The following is a 19,075-nucleotide window of genomic DNA, read 5'->3' on the forward strand; positions in this document are numbered from 1 at the left end:
TCTACTAAAAATACAACAATTAGCTGGGCGTGGTGGCAGGCACCTGTAGACCTAGCTTCTTGGGAGTCTGACAGAGAATTGCTTGAACCCAGGAGGCAGAGATTGCAGTGAGCCAAGATTATGCCACTGCACTCCAGCCTGGGTGGCAAAGGGACACTCTGTGTTAAAAAAAAAAAAAAAAAAAAAAAAAAAGAATGGAAGTATAAGGAATGTTGCCAGATATAATCCTGCTTTCACAAATTTAGGAAGTTAGTGTTGGCTTGAGGAATATAAAGTTTCATCAGTCACCTTGCCACAACCAAGAAAGTGGCGACTAACACTCAAACGTCAGATTTCAAACTCTGACCTTAAATGATATTTGCAAAGTCTTGTTTTGTATTGACTAAGTAGAATTAACAGTAAGATTGGGGGAAGAAAAGTGACAACAGTTCAAATAATATAGTGATATAAGTAAAATTTCCTTTGAGAGACCGTTTTCTTTAGAACCTTGATAAATTTGTTGAAATGTTGAGAATGTTTCCATCTTTCCTTCTATGGTTGTACTGATGTTTACAAAGTTAAATGAGAATGCAGCACGAAATTCTTAGTTCCTTTATTATTTGAGCACTGCAAAACCAGTTTGACCACATAAACTAGCATCTCTTGGAATGTCTACACATGAACAAAGTTCTCCTCACCAGTCTAGAGTAGGGTTAATTCAGTGGAGTGGAGATGGGAATGGATATGGAACAGGGAATGAGTCTCCTCAGCAATGGATTTTTACAGAGTCTAGTTCTTTTCTGTACATAATCTATGTAGGAATTCTCACTTTATTAAGGCCTGTGGTATAACCCACTTACATGTTTTGCTCATTGATGTCATCTATAAACATATGATTATTTAGGCATTTGGATGTATAAGTCAAATAAAATATATAATCTGATGTTTATTAAAAGCAAACTCAAAAGAAAAATAATTTAGTTTGTCAAGATTGATTAAAATCTGAGGTAGTGAACTGGGAATTTAACACATATGTTAATGAGAAAATGCTAATTAAAACTGGTTAATTCTATCACTAATAAGTGGATTTTTTTTTCCCCATAAATCCCTTCTGGGCTCACTCTGTTTAGTTTTTGTCAGTGACTCATAAGAAGGCTATTTTTATTTCTATTGGTGAGACAGCTAAAATGGCTTGGATAATGAGGACGGATGGGAATGAGGAGCTTGGGAATTCCTTAAGTTCTTCTCTTATCCCTGGCTAGAAAGTTGTAATGATTTCTATCAGTCATGCTCTAACTTAAAAAGCCAGAAATGCAGGAACTTCCCTTTGTCTCAGTGTCTCCAAAGGTAAAACGACTGGGCTATTCCTGAGCCCATGCTACCACATATATACTACATTCGTGGATAGCCCCCGGCCTAGAATTGGAGGATTTGGCGTGCAGATTCTGTGTTTGCAAAGCTTGAGCAGCCACCTATGAGGCTATTGCTATGATGTCTTTTGTTTGTTTGTCTGTTTTCCTTCCACCCCAGCAGGAGTCTATCCTCTTGCTGCAGCCCAGGGCAAAGGAGTGGCATGCTCCATAGGAATGCCTTCAGAAGGACACCCCCGTCACCCCGAAGTAGGCTAGGTGGAATTGTGGGACCAGCATATCAACAACTGGAAGAATCAAGGATCCCAGACCAGGAAACAGTACCTTGCCAAGGGTAGGTCTCAAAACAGCAATAGAATTTAGGGAGGGTGTCTTTAATGCCATAGCTTTAAATTTTAAATTCCTTGTGGTTTTATTCATTGATTTCTTCATTAACTGGCTATATATGCTTATTACCATCATCGTTCTACAAAAAGTGAACCAACTTTAAAGTATAGGTATGATGGAAATAGGTATCAGAGAATCATTAGATTAGAAATATAACCCTAAGAAGAAAGTAAGTGTAGATATCATTTGCTAATACAACTGGAAATTTGTCTTTGATTTAAAAATAATAATAATACAGGTTTCTTAAGAGGGTTAAAGTGTTCCTTCAACTGCAGGTTAAAAAAATGACCTAATTCTCTGATAAATATGGTGAGCAATATACTAAACAATAGCCCACGGCATATATACAGTATCTGCTTCCTCTGAGCTTGAGGTAGAATCTGGGTCAATGCTGAGAGTTCAAAGTCAAAGTACAACTTACTGAACTCATATCTGCAAGTTACTCATGGTACAGGGGTAGAAGGATGGGCTTTGGACACTATCACCGCTGCTTCTTACAGTACAAAAGGTATCCCTTCCTCTGGTGGACATAGATCCTGACAGGCCTCAAAGGATGGTGAGCTGAGTATGAGATGAATGTCAGCCATTATTCACGTAGTTGCCATAAACTGCCCAACCAAACATGTGATCCTCGCTTAAACTGACTGGAATTCAAATCCCATCTCTGCTCCGTACTACTAGTGTAACTTTGAGAATATTTTATCATGTGATCTTAGATTTTCTTATCTACAAATGGAGCAAAATAGACCAGCCACACTGGCTCATACCCATAATCCCAGCACTTTGGAAGACTGAGGCATGACAATCCCTTGAGCTCAGTAGTTTGAGACCAGCCTGGGCAGCATGGCAAAACCCCATCTCTACCAAAAACACACACAAAAAATTAGCTGGGCATGGATGCACACATCTGTGGCCCCAGCTGCTTGAGGTGGCCCCAGCTGCTTGAGGTGGGAGGATCCCTTGAGCCTCAGAGATGGAGGCTGTAGTGAGTAGAGATGGTGCCACTTCACTCCAACCTGGGTGACAGGGTGAGACCCTTTCTCAAGAAAGAACAAAAATATAAAAATAATTGAGCAAAATAATATCAATCCCCTGAGGATTGTTGGGCAGAGTTTTTTAAATTATGTGTTTGTGCTACACACATAGTAGGAAGAAAAGTAGTACTGGTAGTTATTGTCCCAGTAATTGTTACAATTTTTCATTAATTTCAAGAGCACTGCAATCAGGGTTTACCCTAGAAATTTCAGAAATCAGTTCCCTCACTAAAGTCAGGGTCCTGAGGCTCTGTTTTTCTGTCTCTGAAGGAGCCAGGCCAGGTTTTTATGCTGCTTTGACTGGATAATTTTTCCAGACTATCTCTCTCAAGCTAAAGACCAAAACAGGGGCAAGTTCTAGCACAGAGCTTCACGTTTCTCTTTTCATATGGGTATGGGATATATGGAGCCATGTCCTTTCTAAGAAAGCTCAGCCACAGATTTCTTTAGGAAAACAGAAGATAGGAAATAAATGGCCAGTGGCTAGGTTTGATCATTTTGAAGCAATTCCAAACGGACTGTAAAAAGGCATTTGGTACAGATTTAGGGTGACAGTTGCAAAGTAAACGTAACAGCCAAGGGGTTCAAAATGTGTAACGTGAGTCAAGAAGCAGTTTGCATTTCTCTTGGCCTTATCTCTGAAAAAGCGGGCTTGCAATTAACCCATAATTACAATCGATCATGTTTCATAGTGCCGTTTCTTTATAACTGACTAATGATGCTTCTTACAAATGAATATGACTATATACATATACATAAAATCCCTAGGATGAATGTTAGAAGGAGAACAAGTGAGGGAAGATCAAATTCAGAGATTTTGTGAGTGGATGAAAAACCGAGCCCATGCTGGCGATTTTTCTATTGGGCAGTGGTACAAGTATAATTCCATATGTTCGAGGAGTAAGGATGCTTGGAGCCTATGGCCGGCTCAAGCTTGAACCAAGCGTGTATCATCAGGAGCTCAGAGATCTCATTGCATGTTCAGGCAATTCTTTGCTTTTTTAACCTCCTAGAAGACTCAGCTTATTTTTGCATGGTGGTGGTTTTGTTTTGGTTCTTTTTCTTTTCTTTTTTTTTTTTTTTTTTTTTTTTTTGAGACGGAGTCTTGCTCTGTCACCAGGCTGAAGTGCGGTGGCGCAATCTGGGCTCACTGCAACCTCCGCTTCCCGGGTTCAAGCGATTCTTCCGCCTCGGCCTCCTGAGTAGCTGGGACTAAAGGCGCGTGGCACCACACCCGGCTAATTTTTTTGTATTTTTAGTAGATCGGGGTTTCACCATGTTGTCCAGAATGGTCTCAATCTCTTGACCTTGTGATCTGCCCGCCTTGGCCTCCCAAAGTGCTGGGATTACAGGCGTTAGCCTTGGTTCAATCACCATTGAGTTGGGAATATTCTCTCCAGCTGTCTGGCCGCAGGTGTTTTCCCGTGTCTGATACGTACTCAATGTTGATAAATGGTGACTCTAAGTATAAGTCGCTATATGCCCAGCACAATCTCAGGGAGCAATCTCATTCTTAGTTCTTAAAAACAGCTATTTTGCACTCCCAGGGGCTGACTGTCTCTCTGGACTGGAAATGGGATTGGTAATAGAATTTCACAGCTAAAGGCCCTCCTTAAATCTGGCCCCAGCTGGAGGTGTGGGGGAAATGAATTTGCAAGACTCATCAGCCATCTGCTGCTTGTTTACCAAGCATGTGGGGGCTGTCGACGACAGTTAGGTTCCCAACATATGTGGCTTCTCTCTTTGGCAAGAACTTCAGCCCAGCCTGAACCTAACTTAGTGTAGCCTAGGGAAGGAGTGAGGTGGAGCGGAGATTCTTGAGGAAGCTTTCTCATGACTGGAGCCCTGGTCAATGACAACCATGGTAATGGCTCACAGAGTCTGAACTGTATCATGTCAGGAAAATCAAGCTGATGTGTTTGTATGCTAGACAGAAAGAGGTAGAATCACAAAAGTTAGATTCACACCTTAAAAGTAGACAAAATTCAAAATACACTGAGTACCTACCATACCTAGCTAGCAACTTTACATAGTTCTCTTCAGTTATTCTTTAGAAATTTTATAGATAAGCACACTGAGGATATCAGAGTTTAAATGACTAGCCCAATGTGACATACATAGTCCCATGTGAAAGAGCTGAGATACTGGCTTTTCTGACTAATTAAACTACTAAATCTACAAGGAATGTGAAGAGAATCGTATTTATGGCTGATGATTTGTAAATGGAGTATCTAATTTTATGACTTCAGAGGCAAGCCTTCAAAATAGTCTGTCCATTCATTGTCATGTGCCCTAGGAACTGAGAAGGTTGGAGTCTCCTAGAGAAACATAAATTTCTTAGCCTGACCCATGAATGACTGGGAACCAAACCAAGTGACTAATCATTGGAATCTTTCTTCTTTGAAAGAAAGCTTCGATTCACATAGTTACAGACAAGATACATTTGTAATTTCTTTGTTGAGGGAATAGAGGGAGACTGGCCCAAAGTGAAATGATAATCTCATGGACCGAACTTGTGGAGGCATCACTGACCCTCAAAGGATACAGAACTTTGAATCCTCTGATTCAGAATCACATCTACAAATTTAGGTCTCACTGAAACTTCTGCTGGAATACCAGTGCTGGGACACTCACAGCATCTCTAGGGGAGAAATAAGGCTTGCCCTCATGTCTGTGATGGAACAGGGCGGAGACATTATTTCAATTAGTCCTCAGAAAAATTCCCCCTCTCCCTGAGCAATCAAGTTAGTGTTACTACCTGATTGTTTTAATGGCTGGCAAAATTAAAATGAGGCTGCCACTTGTCTGAGATTCCTGAGCATATAATAATTTTGGAACTTGAAATCATGTCTGATTCAAAACAAAATCACAGTTTGGAAAGTTCCCATTGTTAAACGCTCATCTTTATGTCATGGTAACATTTTAAATTTTAGTTGTTGCCAGTCATGTGTTCAATGCCTGACTTAGGAAGTGACACGTAATAGTCTACTGCAATTCCTCTTTCTCATCTAAATCCTTTAGTCAGTCCGCTGGCATAGGAGACAAATGCTCCACATTTGGCATGAATTGCCTTCGATTATATCTTAGCCATGCCACATAGTTGAATTGTTGAATTTACAATTTAAAAACATTCTCTAAGATATTTGCACATTTATCCAACTGTTTAGATCCAAGTATAAGAATTTCTACCTATCACCATCACGTATCAACTAACCAGGTTCTACCAGCTGATATACCCTGATATCTATGCGAAATGCTATCCTGGCTGCATTTCTTGTCTCTGTTTCACTGGTGACTCTGACAGGCAGACTTTCTATACCTACAAATCATGCTAACAGGATGGTGCTGAGAGCAAAACAAAAACCTGAAATTTGTTTCTTTACTTCTTGTTGAAAGTGATTTATTGATTTGAACCTTTAGGCTCATGTTTGTAGACACATACAATTAATGAGAATGGAGTAATATATTCCCCAAGAATTTCCAAATATGTGGCTTTGCAGTTTGTATTAATAAAGATTACATCTTCAAAAAGGTGTTCTGGTTCAACTTAGGATATTCTTTCATTAGCAACCTCTATCTTTGACAGTAACAATTAGAGTAAGACAACTTGGGTTTAAACTCTCTGTGTAACACTTATTAAAGATATAATTTTGGAGACGTCATCTGAGTACCTGTTAGTCTATTTTACTCATCCATTAGATTATAATAATAATAACCTCCAAGGTTTTTAAAAAAATAAAATGAGGTAATTGGAGGTGAAAGTGATTTTTCACAAGCTCTGTATATATGTTACCTGTTGTTATTAAGATTGAAAATAGACATGAAGTAGGATATCAAGGGAGAGTTTACCTTGAAGATTTGTTTATATGTATTCATGTGTTCATTTAATCAAAGTATCTTGATTGCCAACTCTGTATTAGGCACAGTAAGAGAGGGTGGGACTACAAAGGCCTAAAGCTCATTCCTGTCTTTGTTCACTACCTGGTGGAAAGACCTCTAATTTGCTCCCATCATGTCCTTACAATAAGGACTTGTGTTTAGTATGCAACACACTGCATTGCCATTATTGTCTACATGTATAAACATGATTTTCATTTACATCATAATGGAAGTCAAGGAAATGAGATTTATTATATGGCAGGTTGATGTGTTTAAATTGTGTCAAAATTTGAATGTTTAATTCAAATTAGGGACAAATAGCTAAGAAATAGAATAAAACACTACTGTCCAAGTTCGAAAACCCCGTTTTTACAAATCTGCTATGTACCTGTCCCATTTTCCCTCACTGAACAGCACAGAGGTGAAAGATTTACTAACCCTGAACAGGCAAGAAGGAACTTAGATTTTGATTCTACTACATTCAAATGACTTGCAATGGCATATTGGCGTTCTTGACAAGCCCTTGCCATGCACCAAAGAGCTACCTTACTTGGTTTCAGAAACTATGTAAGAAAAGGTACTAGATGGGTAGAAGCCCTATGGAACCCACTTAATATTCATCCCCAGGTAGGTAGAGGAATTGCGAGCTTCCCATTTCCATCTGCTGGCTCAGCAGTCTGGCAGTGAGGTGGTTCCTTTAGAGCACAGGGACAGTAGCAATTGGATTTGGATCCCCTAAAATCAGTGCGAAGCAGGAAAACTCATGACTGTAGTACCTGGATGCTTAATATTGGAATTCTTGATCGGCTCTAACTAGGGTGGCCAAAACAAGTCTACTGGACTAACCCAGGGCTGAGAGGGTGGTTGAGTTGTTGTAGTGGACTAATGCCATTATGGGTGTCCTGTTTTTCACTATGGAAAGGCCACACTTACCTGCTCAATCGCCATTTACTTTGTATTCTAGGATAGAGGTCAGGAAGACTATATCCCACCTGCCTATACAGCTGTGGTGTGTTGAAAGACCCCTGGACTTAAAGTAAGAAGATCTGGGTTTGAGTCTCAGTCTGTCACTTATTTTCTGTGTGACCTTGGGCAAGTCACTTCACCTATCTGAGCTTCAGTTTACTTCTCTGTTTAACTGGGAACCTATTATCCGTCTCATGGGGTTGCTGTGAGAATTCAGTGAGATGGTGCATGTGAAAAGTGCTTTGTGGATTGAGTTTTGCTCTAACAAAGCCCAACAGAAAGCAGAAGGAGTAACACTTTGTTTCTTTTTCAGGTATTCATCCAGTGGTTTAAAAACCCAACGAAATACATCAATAAATATGCAACTGCCTTCAAGAGAGACAAACCCCTATTTTAATAGCTTGGAGCAAAAGGACCTGGTGGGCTATTCATCCACAAGGGCCAGTTCTGTGCCCATCATCCCTTCAGTGGGTCTAGAGGAAACCTGCATGCAAATGCCAGGGATTTCCGAAGTCAAAAGCATCAAATGGTGCAAAAACTCCTATTCAGCTGACGTTGTCAATGTGAGTATTCCAGTCAGCGATTGTCTTATAGCAGAACAACAAGAAGTGAAAATATTGCTAGAAACTGTCCAGGAGCAGATCCGAATTCTGACTGATGCCAGACGGTCAGAAGACTACGAACTGGCCAGCGTAGAAACCGAGGACAGTGCAAGCGAAAACACAGCCTTTCTCCCCCTGAGTCCCACGGCCAAATCAGAACGAGAGGCACAATTTGTCTTAAGAAATGAAATACAAAGAGACTCTGCATTGACCAAGTGACTTGAGATGTAGGAATCTGTGCATTCTATGCTTTGCTCAACAGGAAAGAGAGGAAATCGAATACAAATTATTTATATGCATTAATTTAAGAGCATCTACTTAGAAGAAACCAAATAGTCTATCGCCCTCATATCATAGTGTTTTTTAACAAAATATTTTTTTAAGGGAAAGAAATGTTTCAGGAGGGATAAAGCTTACAATTAAAGCTTTGGGTAGAATTCTGAATCCAATTTCAGTTAGTCCCACCACTGTCCTCTTTGGCTCTTAGGAGATGTGGGCAATTCAGACCCTTGGCCCCACAGCGCCAGTGCCTCATTCAAAAGCACTGGCAATTACCTGGTTTCAAAAAGAGGAGCGCTGTATCCGTAGGTGGATGCGCCAGTGAGCAGGTGGCCCTTGCCATTTGGCTTGCCAGTCCCGAGCCCTAAATTTCTGTTCACCCAATAGCCTCATCACAGGTTATGTCACGTCGACAAATGCAGTGTTTTCTATTTGATTTTTGGAGAATGGCACAAAAGACTGCGATGCGAAGGAGGACAGGAGAGAGAAGGAGAAACCGGGGGCCATCGGAGCTCCTCCTGTGTGCCACCTTCCTCTGAGATTTGAATGCACACATCTCAGCTGGAGGTCTGAAATTATTACAGAAAAAGAGACAACAAAAATTCACTATGTCATGTCACTAAAATCATGCTAATAGAAATGTTTTTCCTTGAGATTGTTTAGAGGCTCTGGAGGAGCATTTCACAGTTTTTGTGTGACTGTGTGCACATGTGTGTGCAAGCGTGTGTGTGTGTGTGTGTGTGGACTTGCTCACGCGAGCACATATGCTGTATGCACATGTGTTCATTGTGCGTATGTGTGTGCATGTGTGCGCGTATTACGCTTGCTAAAATTTGTTCTGAAACATCAGGGAATCTAATATTCAGAGAAAGTATTTCCCTCTTAGATCTGTTCACTTTAAATTTTTCCATTAAGTATAAAGTTCAGTCAGTTCTTAAATCAAGGTCACTTGCATGGTGGAGTCCTATAAAACTCTTGACACTGTCTAGACCATTTTCTGATGTGAATACTTTTGAGAGGAACAACTATTGGCTCATTAATGATATCAGTATCATCAGGTGAGTTAACCGAGGATGTGTGTTTATTTTGAATCATACCTACTTAAATTATTAACACAAGACAATTAACAAATTGACAGTTCCCATTTGCTTTCTCATCATCCTCATTACTATTTATTTTATAGCAAGTCTACTACGTGTGGACCGAGGCTTCGGCTTCTGTGGTTAGTATGGGAAGAATAACTTGTTGAAATCAAAAAACCCAGACTATTCAGTTCACAAGAAGCCCCCAAAAGAACAGTAAATTGTGTTGTATGTTCATTTGGAATAAAGCAATATTTTTACCACTGCTAAGGTGAACTGAAACCTCTCCTGAAGATTTGTCTGTTTATTTACCCTCATTTTCATGGGACATATGAGGAAATTAGTGTTCATATACCCAGTCTTTTCCAATTATTGGTGGTGTTGAGTTGTTATGTTTACACCGTTTTAAATAAAAAGGCACAGTATTTGAAAGCATAAAAGATTTCTTTTACTGCAGTTTGGGAAAACCTTGGTTAAAATCTCTTTGTGGAAGACACATTCCATGGAAAAGGAATGTAACTATTTCTGAGTCAAGCCGTAAAGAGATACAATTCATATTTCAGGTTAAGTTGTTTCTGTTGAAAATACATTGCAAATTGGTCTTTGGGAACATCTGTTATTAGTAGACATACTGTCATCCAGAAAAAAGAAAGAGCACTATGTATTTATCAGAACTACTTAATAGAAATTTAAGGTCTCAAATGTTGAAACACTTTGGTAAAAATGCACTTTACATTTAAAAAAAGGTTGTGTGATATTTATTATTTTTTCTTTTACAGTTCCATTGTTTTGAATACAGAGGTAATAATGGTAGAATTGTAAAAGATTATCATAAATTTGTAATGTCTGGATCATCTAAGTTCTCATTTAAAAATACTGTATGTATGGAAACATTTTAGAAAATGGTCTTAAAAACTAACAGGTCTATAAAAACCCGATAAGTTGAGCATCCAATATGTCATTGTGTTGAAATTTATCACAATTATCAAACAGCTGGAAGGCCTCACAACTTTGTTGAAGTCAACCTTGTTCTTATATATTTTTTTTTAACTAAAATGTTTTACTTGCTTATCTGGAAGATTGGTTCTGAATTTAGCATTAAGAAGGTATATGCTGTATAACTCATTGCAGTTATACTAACATATTGTTTACACTGAAAACATTAAGATTGTCAGTGAAACTTAAGTCTTGGTCCAACCCCTTATTTAAAAAAAAATACGAAAAAATATGTTATGTGATTATAACTTCACCCCTATGTATTCTAAAAAAGCAGTAAATCCACTGGCTGTCTGATATAAAGTTTAGATATACAATTACTTCCTTAATTAATAGTCAAGACAAAATCCTCCATAAGTAATCTATATTAATGGTTACTCTTTAGTGGTCATTTGTCTCCTTTAGCAATATGATGCTTTCCTGTGAAAAGTATCCAAGGTCAAAATATACGTCATTGGGCACCAATGGACAAGTGCTGATGGCATCAGTACTTTCAAAGTGAATCTAACATAGAAAATACTTGGAGCCATCAGTACTTGGGCCTTCAAGGTCATGCGCCTACAGGGAAGTACTTATTTCAACAAAACGCATTTGATTTTGCTTAATTGTCCTTGTCTTTATGATGTGAATATATATTTGGAAATTTGTAATTAAATACGCTACATATTCATTATTTACCGGAGGATGGATGGTACCCATTATTTTTTTACTTTGACTCATTTTCTGATATATCTTTTTGTTTTGTAAAGCATATGTTATTCTAGTTTGCCTGTGACTACTGTGGGATGCCATTCAAAATATGTGAGCAATCTTACAATATTGAGAAATAGTAGAAATGATTTTGGAAAATCAGCATCAAAATTTTCTTCCTAAATTTCTTATATACATTAAGTGCTCTGTGGTTTACACTCTAGCTCAATATCTGCCTTGCTATGGGTTAAAAACTAAATATTTGTACATTTATCACACCTCCAATGATTTACATTATTTCTAAGTAGCAATAGCAAGGCTGTCTGGAGGAAGAAGAGTGTTGTATATAGGACTTCATAAATTAAACTGTTTTGATCATAGTAACAAATCAGACCCACTAAAAAAGAGAACAGAAGAGCCAAGCAGACTTCAAGAGAATGCCCATTGGCTTCTGGACGGAATGAGAGCTGTAGTTTGAGTGGGGCCTTGGGTGCCTATGGCTAAGGCTATCAGTAACCAGATCTCTACCAGAATATGTCTGATGTATGCCACAGTCATGCACACCTATCCTACAGTATGGTGCTATAGGGAACACTGACTCCCTAAGTCTGTGTGTTGGGGCAGAGGGAATAGTGGTCCCTTTGATTCCAGCCCCGTAAACTAGAAAATACTGCACTGAAACAAGTGCTGTGAGACATTTCTCAAATAAGCATATAGTCAACCTAGGAACGCTGTAGGAGGGGTGGGATTTTTATTTGATCTTTTGGTATCTGGGAGACATTTTATATATAAAGAGTACTTTTTTATTATTATTCGAATGTATAGATTCAGTGTTTTCAATGGATAGCATGTCTATACTGTGTTTGTACTCTTGTCTTCAGAAACTCAATCCTCATCTAGGCAAAACCAGCACAAGGTTTCAAGGCTGTTCTCAGTTTTAAATGCATCCCAATATGCTGTGGGAAATGAAGCTTCTAAATAAGCTTTATCTCTTCCTAGTTGATAATTTCTTTCCCTTTTAAAAAAATAGTGAGGGTAAAAGAAGAAATTCACTCCTTAAGAGCCACACCATTCTCTTATAATCCGTTTCTTACTGTAACCACAAACACATGCACCCACCCACAAATAAATGTACATTAAATTTGTGAATCGAATGCCTTAGTAGTTTCACTTTTGTTTAGTTTAAACAAACATCAAAGTGATTGCCTCACGGAATGCCAGTGAAATCAAAGCATTTCGAGACAAGCCAACTTGGCAACATTTTGATCATCCAGGCATTTTTCAGTTCCTTCTCTTTCTTAGGCAAGCAGAAATAACCTTGGGTTAGAAAATTCACAAGATCCTAGAGTAACATCTCTGCTAGATTGTCTCTTAGAAGTGAAAATCAAAAATGAGCGTAGATGATTGTTGTCCTTCTAGTGTATAATGTTCTCAAATATATTTTTTTATAAATTTAAGCATAACTTCTCCCAAAGGTGCCTAAACAGGTGCCTTTGCTTCTGGTACCCACTAAACTCCAGCAAGGACAGAGTGTGTGTGACGGGGGTAAAGGGGATGCTGAATGCTAATGTTGCATACTCCAGTGAAGATAATAGCAGGGGTAACCAGATGTAATCTTGATAAAATAGAGATCAGGTTTCTAGTACTTCCATAATTTTTTGTCACGAATACCTGTATTGATTGCACGTGCACTGTTGACTATGAAAGAATTAATTGTGTGATAGCAAACAATCTCTTATTGTTGGAAATGAATTAGAAAATATTTTCTATTGGAAGTTGTCTTGTGAAAACTTATACCTTAACTATACGTAAGACTAGTTCCATGACCTCATCTATCAAATAAGGTGGATGACCGTTTATCTTTGCTTTCCCTTCCAAATTGATGGCTTTTTATCCAGTCCCTCTAACCCAGACTTTATCTGGTCACCTGTCATTCTTTAACTTGAACCCAACTCTTTAAAAACTCTGTAAGTCTGTCTCACTAAGACTCAAAAACAGTTAGAATCTGTATATCTATCAATAGATAATATTTCCATTTATAATATCACATTTAATTTCCATGGAGGAAAAAAACAGGATTGTTTCTGCGGTGGTTGTTAATGTAAATTTACCTCAGACAGGTAATAAAAAAAGGGATGGACAAGAAAATACCTAATTCTAAAGCCTGAAAATCAAATGGCAAAATTTGCCCCAGAATTTTTTAAAGAAATTTTGATGAATTGTCAAAGACAGAAGAAGGGGCTTTCCAGAGAAGGCATGAGACCTTGAAGATGTCCGTCTCTAACAGGGCAGTGGACACACCCTCATTAGATATTCATAAATACAAGATATTTAATGATATTCTCAATTATTTGCATATCAAACTATATAAACTCTCCTACCAATAGTGAATAAATTATCTGGAAATACTTTCACATCATGGTTTAAAATAATCCTATCTTTGGGAGCAGGATAGGCAAAAACAATGCAGGGTTTACTTGCACATTTAATTTTGATTGTAATTGCTGTTTTTGAAAAATTAATATTTATATGCTCTATTAATAGCATCCTGACTAGCACTAATTATTCCATATATAATTTGTCTTGGTCAAGATCCCAAAGTCTGAATTCTTTATTCATCAATAAAACAATATGAAATGTTAAAAGACTTGACTCAAAGACAGTAAATTTAATTTTTTTAGATTGTAAGAAGTCAACATAGTAGCTTACCAAATTGATTTGGAACAAAATGCAGTTTTTACTTGTTTTTGATGTATTTAGAGTCTGATGACCTCTTCATACAACCTTGTTAGACACCACACTGATGCTTCCTTTTTGAAATAAGTTTAAATTTAAGGGCTCTACAAATCACACACACACAGCACACAGAACACATGGTGTGTTGAAACTCAATGACATAGATGACCTTGGATTCAGATATTTTTCATAGAAAGTCTATGCATGCAGCAATAGACTAGAGTGGTTACTGTTTAAGATTTATTATTCACAGCCTACTTTTGATTCTTGTGTTTATCAAAGGTTTGGAGAATAGATAGTACATTTATTGAAATTGATACAAATAGAACATGACAACTTACCTTAAACATTACTACACACTTGCCAGTGGCCACTGTGTATATTTTTAAAGATAGCTAGAGAGAAATGCTGTGGCTATCTCTTATTTTTTTTAAGCATGCAATTGTACACATTAGATCAAAATGAGGTCCCTAGTTCTGAATCATTAACACACTTTATTAATCCATTTGTCCATGTTTTAAATAAAGAATGTAAATCACATGCAGAATACATGATAAGTGGTAACCAGAATATTTCCAATTGTCATTTTAAAACAATTTCTCAGAAACAGTATCTCACACATTTGATAACAAATTTGTTTAAAAGAGTGTATACGTAGCTCTATTTTCTTCCAAGAACCATTTCAAACTGGCATCTACTGCACTGAGAGGATAGGAAGGCTAAGGAAAATATACTGGACATATGGCCCTCAACAACTTTATAGAGTTTACTTCTACTATGGCTGCATTTTTGTTTGTGGGGAGATATATCATACTGCTTTTTAAAAATTAAGATGTGAATGTAGTCATTGATTTGCACTTTCTCAAGTAAGCTTTTATTGTGTGCAGGGAACTCTTGGCCACCATTTCCCAATTTTATCTCCTCAGCAGCCTTTGCCAAAGCTGGACGCTCAGCTTCGGGTATATTCTTAATGCATTCACCTCTTATCTTATTTATTCTTTACTAAATAGGGAATTTCCAGCTAAAATAAGAAGCAAATGTGATTTTGTAGAGAGAGATAGCTTTGTTCATTTGAGTTGTGTTAGTAGAGGGATAAATTAGGAACATTTCAAATGTAGATAATAATAAGGTTCATGACTTTAGCCACTATCTTCTCATATACAGACATAACCCTAGGGCCCGTTAATTTTCCTTATATTGTTAACAGACTTTTTAACCTTCTTAGAATTGCTTCTTACAACAATATTTTCCATTTTATAAGAGAAAGACAAAATCATCCATTTATGTAAAAGAACAAAACAAGAAATAAAAACACATTATCATTCTTTAAACAATGAATAAAAAATAAACCAATAACAATTGTGTGTAAGTGCTTCAAGTTAAACTTATTAAAAATTAAGTATAGTCTAAGGCTAAAAACGTAAGGAAAAATGAGGCAAAGGTTTTGCACAATAAAGTCTGTTTTTTAAAAACATCTTTTCTCTGTAACTACACTCTTCCTTCTATGCTGATATTTTATTTTTTAAATGATTGTTTACTGGGCATTAAGTATGCCTATTGAGTTCTAACATTTAAATATGCTAAATATCCACTTTTTCATTCCTTCAAGTTTGACACAAAATTTATGAAAATCTGAGTTTAAGTTGGAAAAAAAAACTTTTTTTTGTATTTGTATATTTTTTCTGTAAAAAGAAATCATTAACTTTTATTCTGTCTTTTTTTCTCACTGACAACTTTCATTGAAGGCTCCTATCTTTTATGCGTTTAATAGGAGGAGGTCCAAATCAAATATAAGGGCAGATGTAAATACATTCTGAAAATTAAAATGTGTAATGCAGACACAAGGAATTGCAATTTTTCTTGGGTCCAAATGACCTAAATAGCTGAAAACAATGCAACAAAGTTTAAGCAATGGGGCACCCTTTTGGAAAAAAGAAAAAAAAAAAAGAACATATCCAGCAGATTTCAGCTTAAAAAAATAAAAAGAAAGGAATAAATACTACTGTGAACCCTTTCTCAAGGGGAAAAAGAAGAGACAGGAACCTGATGCTATCAACATTTCCAAAATCGATAAAGTCAATCAATGATTTTCTTTTCATCTTTTTAAAATGTTATTTAAAAATTGTCACTGAAAGTGTGAAAAAAGTCAGCCATTAATTCACCATGCTAAAATCATAGTAACTTGCATCTTTGTGCTTTTTTTCATTTTCTAAATATGTGCATATTTTTACAAAATTACTTTCTTACTGTGTTGTATTATAATTTATACACACACACACACACACACACACACACACACATATATGTGATACTCTCCTAAGGCAATACATTGTCTTTATAAATAATTTAATTTAAATATTACATAAATGCCAGTTTATTTTTATATTATGACTTACGTAGACATTCTATAATTATTTGACACAAATTCATTCAATTTATTTACTACCATAAATAACCCCACAATTAATATTACAGCACACATTACTTTTTTTGGGGGAGGGGAAGAAACTGCAGATCTATAAACAAGTTTCATAAGATCTGTAAAGACCTGAAATTGTAATTCTTGTGTATAGGTTAGTGTATGCATTTTCTTCTTTTTTGTGAAGGGGAAAGATCTATAACTAAAAATTTTATAAAGTTTAGAAAAAGTAGGTGAAACTCAATAGTTAAGAGTTTTTCTTTAAGTAATTTCCTGGTCATACTTTGCAAGAAGTAGTACAGCTGAGTCAAAAAGTATGATCATTTTCAAAATTCATTTTAGATATTACTCAATTGTTTTCTGAAAGTGACTAATATATACAGTTTTAACATTCATTGAGCCTTTTGTTTATTTTGTATCTGCTTAACAATATGACATATTGTGGTTAAAATGTAATTGATTTGGAATAGTCAGAAATGCATCATTTTAATAAAGCTTTATTTTTTAATCAAAAATATTAAATTTTGTTTTATGCATTTAATGAATGCATATAATGGCTTGTATGCATATAATGTATGCATATAATGGCTTGTACATTTGCATTAAATATATACATTATATGCATAAAGCACATTCATATTTATAATTCACATTATAATGGCTTGTACAGCCATTATATGCATACATTATATGCATAAAGCACATTTGTATTTGAAAGTGTTCTTTAAACATTGATCCCATATTAAATTGTTAAACTGATTTTAAATGTTTACTATCTTTGACTTATGTCAGTATTTAATAATATATGTACACACATATGCATTAATCTTTTCTGGGCATAAACATATTTTCATGTATAGATTGACAAAGATATTCAGACATATTTTCATGTATAGATTGACAAAGATATTCAGTTCTCCCACAGTATTAATTTTGTCTTTAAGCATCTTCGTTGATGGATTTTGATCATCAATATTATATTTTGCTAAGGTAGACAGCCGTACTTTTTAAGAATCCCTAGAGAAAACACTTCATAGCTGACTACGTTTATACTACCCAATTCATAGAAGAAAGAGGAGGGGAGAAGAAGAGAGGAAGAAGATTTTTTTTTTTGGAAGAAGTTTTTTTAAATGCCATCAACTTTGGAATATGGAAGAAGTGACATTATTACACAGGAAAGCCATTTGAAAGAACTCAGAATATGCATGGCACTAGATGTTTTACATACATCAACTTAGTCATCACAATAACTCTAGGAAGTGCATTCATATTATTCCCATTAAACATAAGAAAACTAAAGTACAGAGGCATTAAGAAATATGCCTAAGCTCACACAGATAAAAAATGTAAGAGAGTGCTTTTCAACCCAGAATCCCTGAGCCGTCCTTTATATATTCTCATCTTTATTTTTCTTTTTTCTTGTAAATTTCTGATAGTGATTGTTCAAATATTCAAGACAGGTTAGAATCTTCAGAACTAAGTATGGATGATTATGACTCTAGTTCTAAAGAATCTCATAGATTGACTAGAATGAGGGCAGACCACAGAAATAATAGATGCATCCAATTATGTAGGTTATTGGAAATTCGGACATACAAAATAGAGCAATCAGAAATTTAGCAGCATCGCTATTTCCTGTCCCAAATGTGACAGGCAGCAGTACCAGAAAGCAAGCCAGAAAGACCATATCCATGGCAGTGACTATACCCATTGCTTCCATCACGGGAAGAATGAACATAAAATGGTAGTCCTCAGGGCACCTGGTTCAGCTCCCTAAGAACCCATACCCCAGTACCGTGGGTGGCTGTACTTCCCTGCTCATTCACTTCAAGGTGCCCTGTTACTGAAACACTATTATAAATTTACACTAGTCATCCCTCAAGCCTACGATCAGAAAAGAAAAACAAATTTCTGTCCAATAACGTGGTCAGTAGAAGAAATGAAGAAGATTCGTTTGACCTCTTCCACAACCACCATTTTTAGACACAAGCCCTAGAGAAACCTCTGCACAGACAAGGCAGAGAGATCATAAAGTATCTCAGTGGGAACATGTGAAGACATTCGTAGGCATTAGCAAGGCCAAACTTACCACTTTCAATATAAAGAGGTCATGACTCCTTTTAAAATGAGATTTGCACGTTAGAAATTATCCCGTCTCCCACTAAAATATAACTAAGTATGTACTCAGAAATGAGACAGAAGGCTAAGGTCAATGGCAGACAATAAAAAAGAAAACATGTAAGGAATATTTTTTTAAAAAAAGAAGAAACAAAGCAGAAATGAAACTTGACAGAATTAGTAAAAAAAAAAATTGTCAGTGCAATCCCATGCCCCAGTAGAATGGAAGTTAAGAAACGGGAAGTTGTCTAATTTTCTACTCTTCTTTCCTATTGTTATATAATATTTGTCTCAAAATTTAAAAAGAATAAAAAACAACTTCGAAATGTTAAAACAAATAATTTGACTCTACTTAACAAAAAATGTCAAAGGGAAAACAAAAGTTTCAGTTGATGGAAATTTGGAAAATAAGAAGGAAGACAAAAAAATGTTTAAAACCAGTCAACCTTATACTCAGTGGCATTCTCAGAGTCTTAAACAATTGGGCAGAAACTCGGATATGGGAATACAGAGCTGACTTATTTTGGGCACTAAGGCA

At 36.4% G+C, this 19,075-nt stretch overlaps 1 protein-coding gene across 4 annotated transcripts in view; it reads left to right on the top strand.

Annotated features, from left to right (window-relative positions):
- NRG3 (neuregulin 3) overlaps positions 1–16,885 on the top strand; it is a 1,114,305-nt gene extending 1,097,420 nt beyond the window's left edge. For 2 of the 4 annotated variants that reach the window (XM_074382491.1, XM_074382492.1), the window contains exons 8-10: positions 1,513–1,683; positions 7,614–7,685; positions 7,929–16,885. In XM_074382491.1, the coding sequence (XP_074238592.1) occupies positions 1,513–1,683; positions 7,614–7,685; positions 7,929–8,436 (751 nt within the window). In that variant the 3' untranslated portion in view covers positions 8,437–16,885. The remainder of the gene's footprint in view (positions 1–1,512; positions 1,684–7,613; positions 7,686–7,928) is intronic. The other 2 variants (XM_074382493.1, XM_074382494.1) reach the window with 1 other exon arrangement.
- Positions 16,886–19,075: the final 2,190 nt, after the last annotated feature.

Source organism: Saimiri boliviensis, chromosome 12 (genome assembly GCF_048565385.1).
Source record: "Saimiri boliviensis isolate mSaiBol1 chromosome 12, mSaiBol1.pri, whole genome shotgun sequence".
Classification (NCBI taxonomy): domain Eukaryota; kingdom Metazoa; phylum Chordata; class Mammalia; order Primates; family Cebidae; genus Saimiri; species Saimiri boliviensis.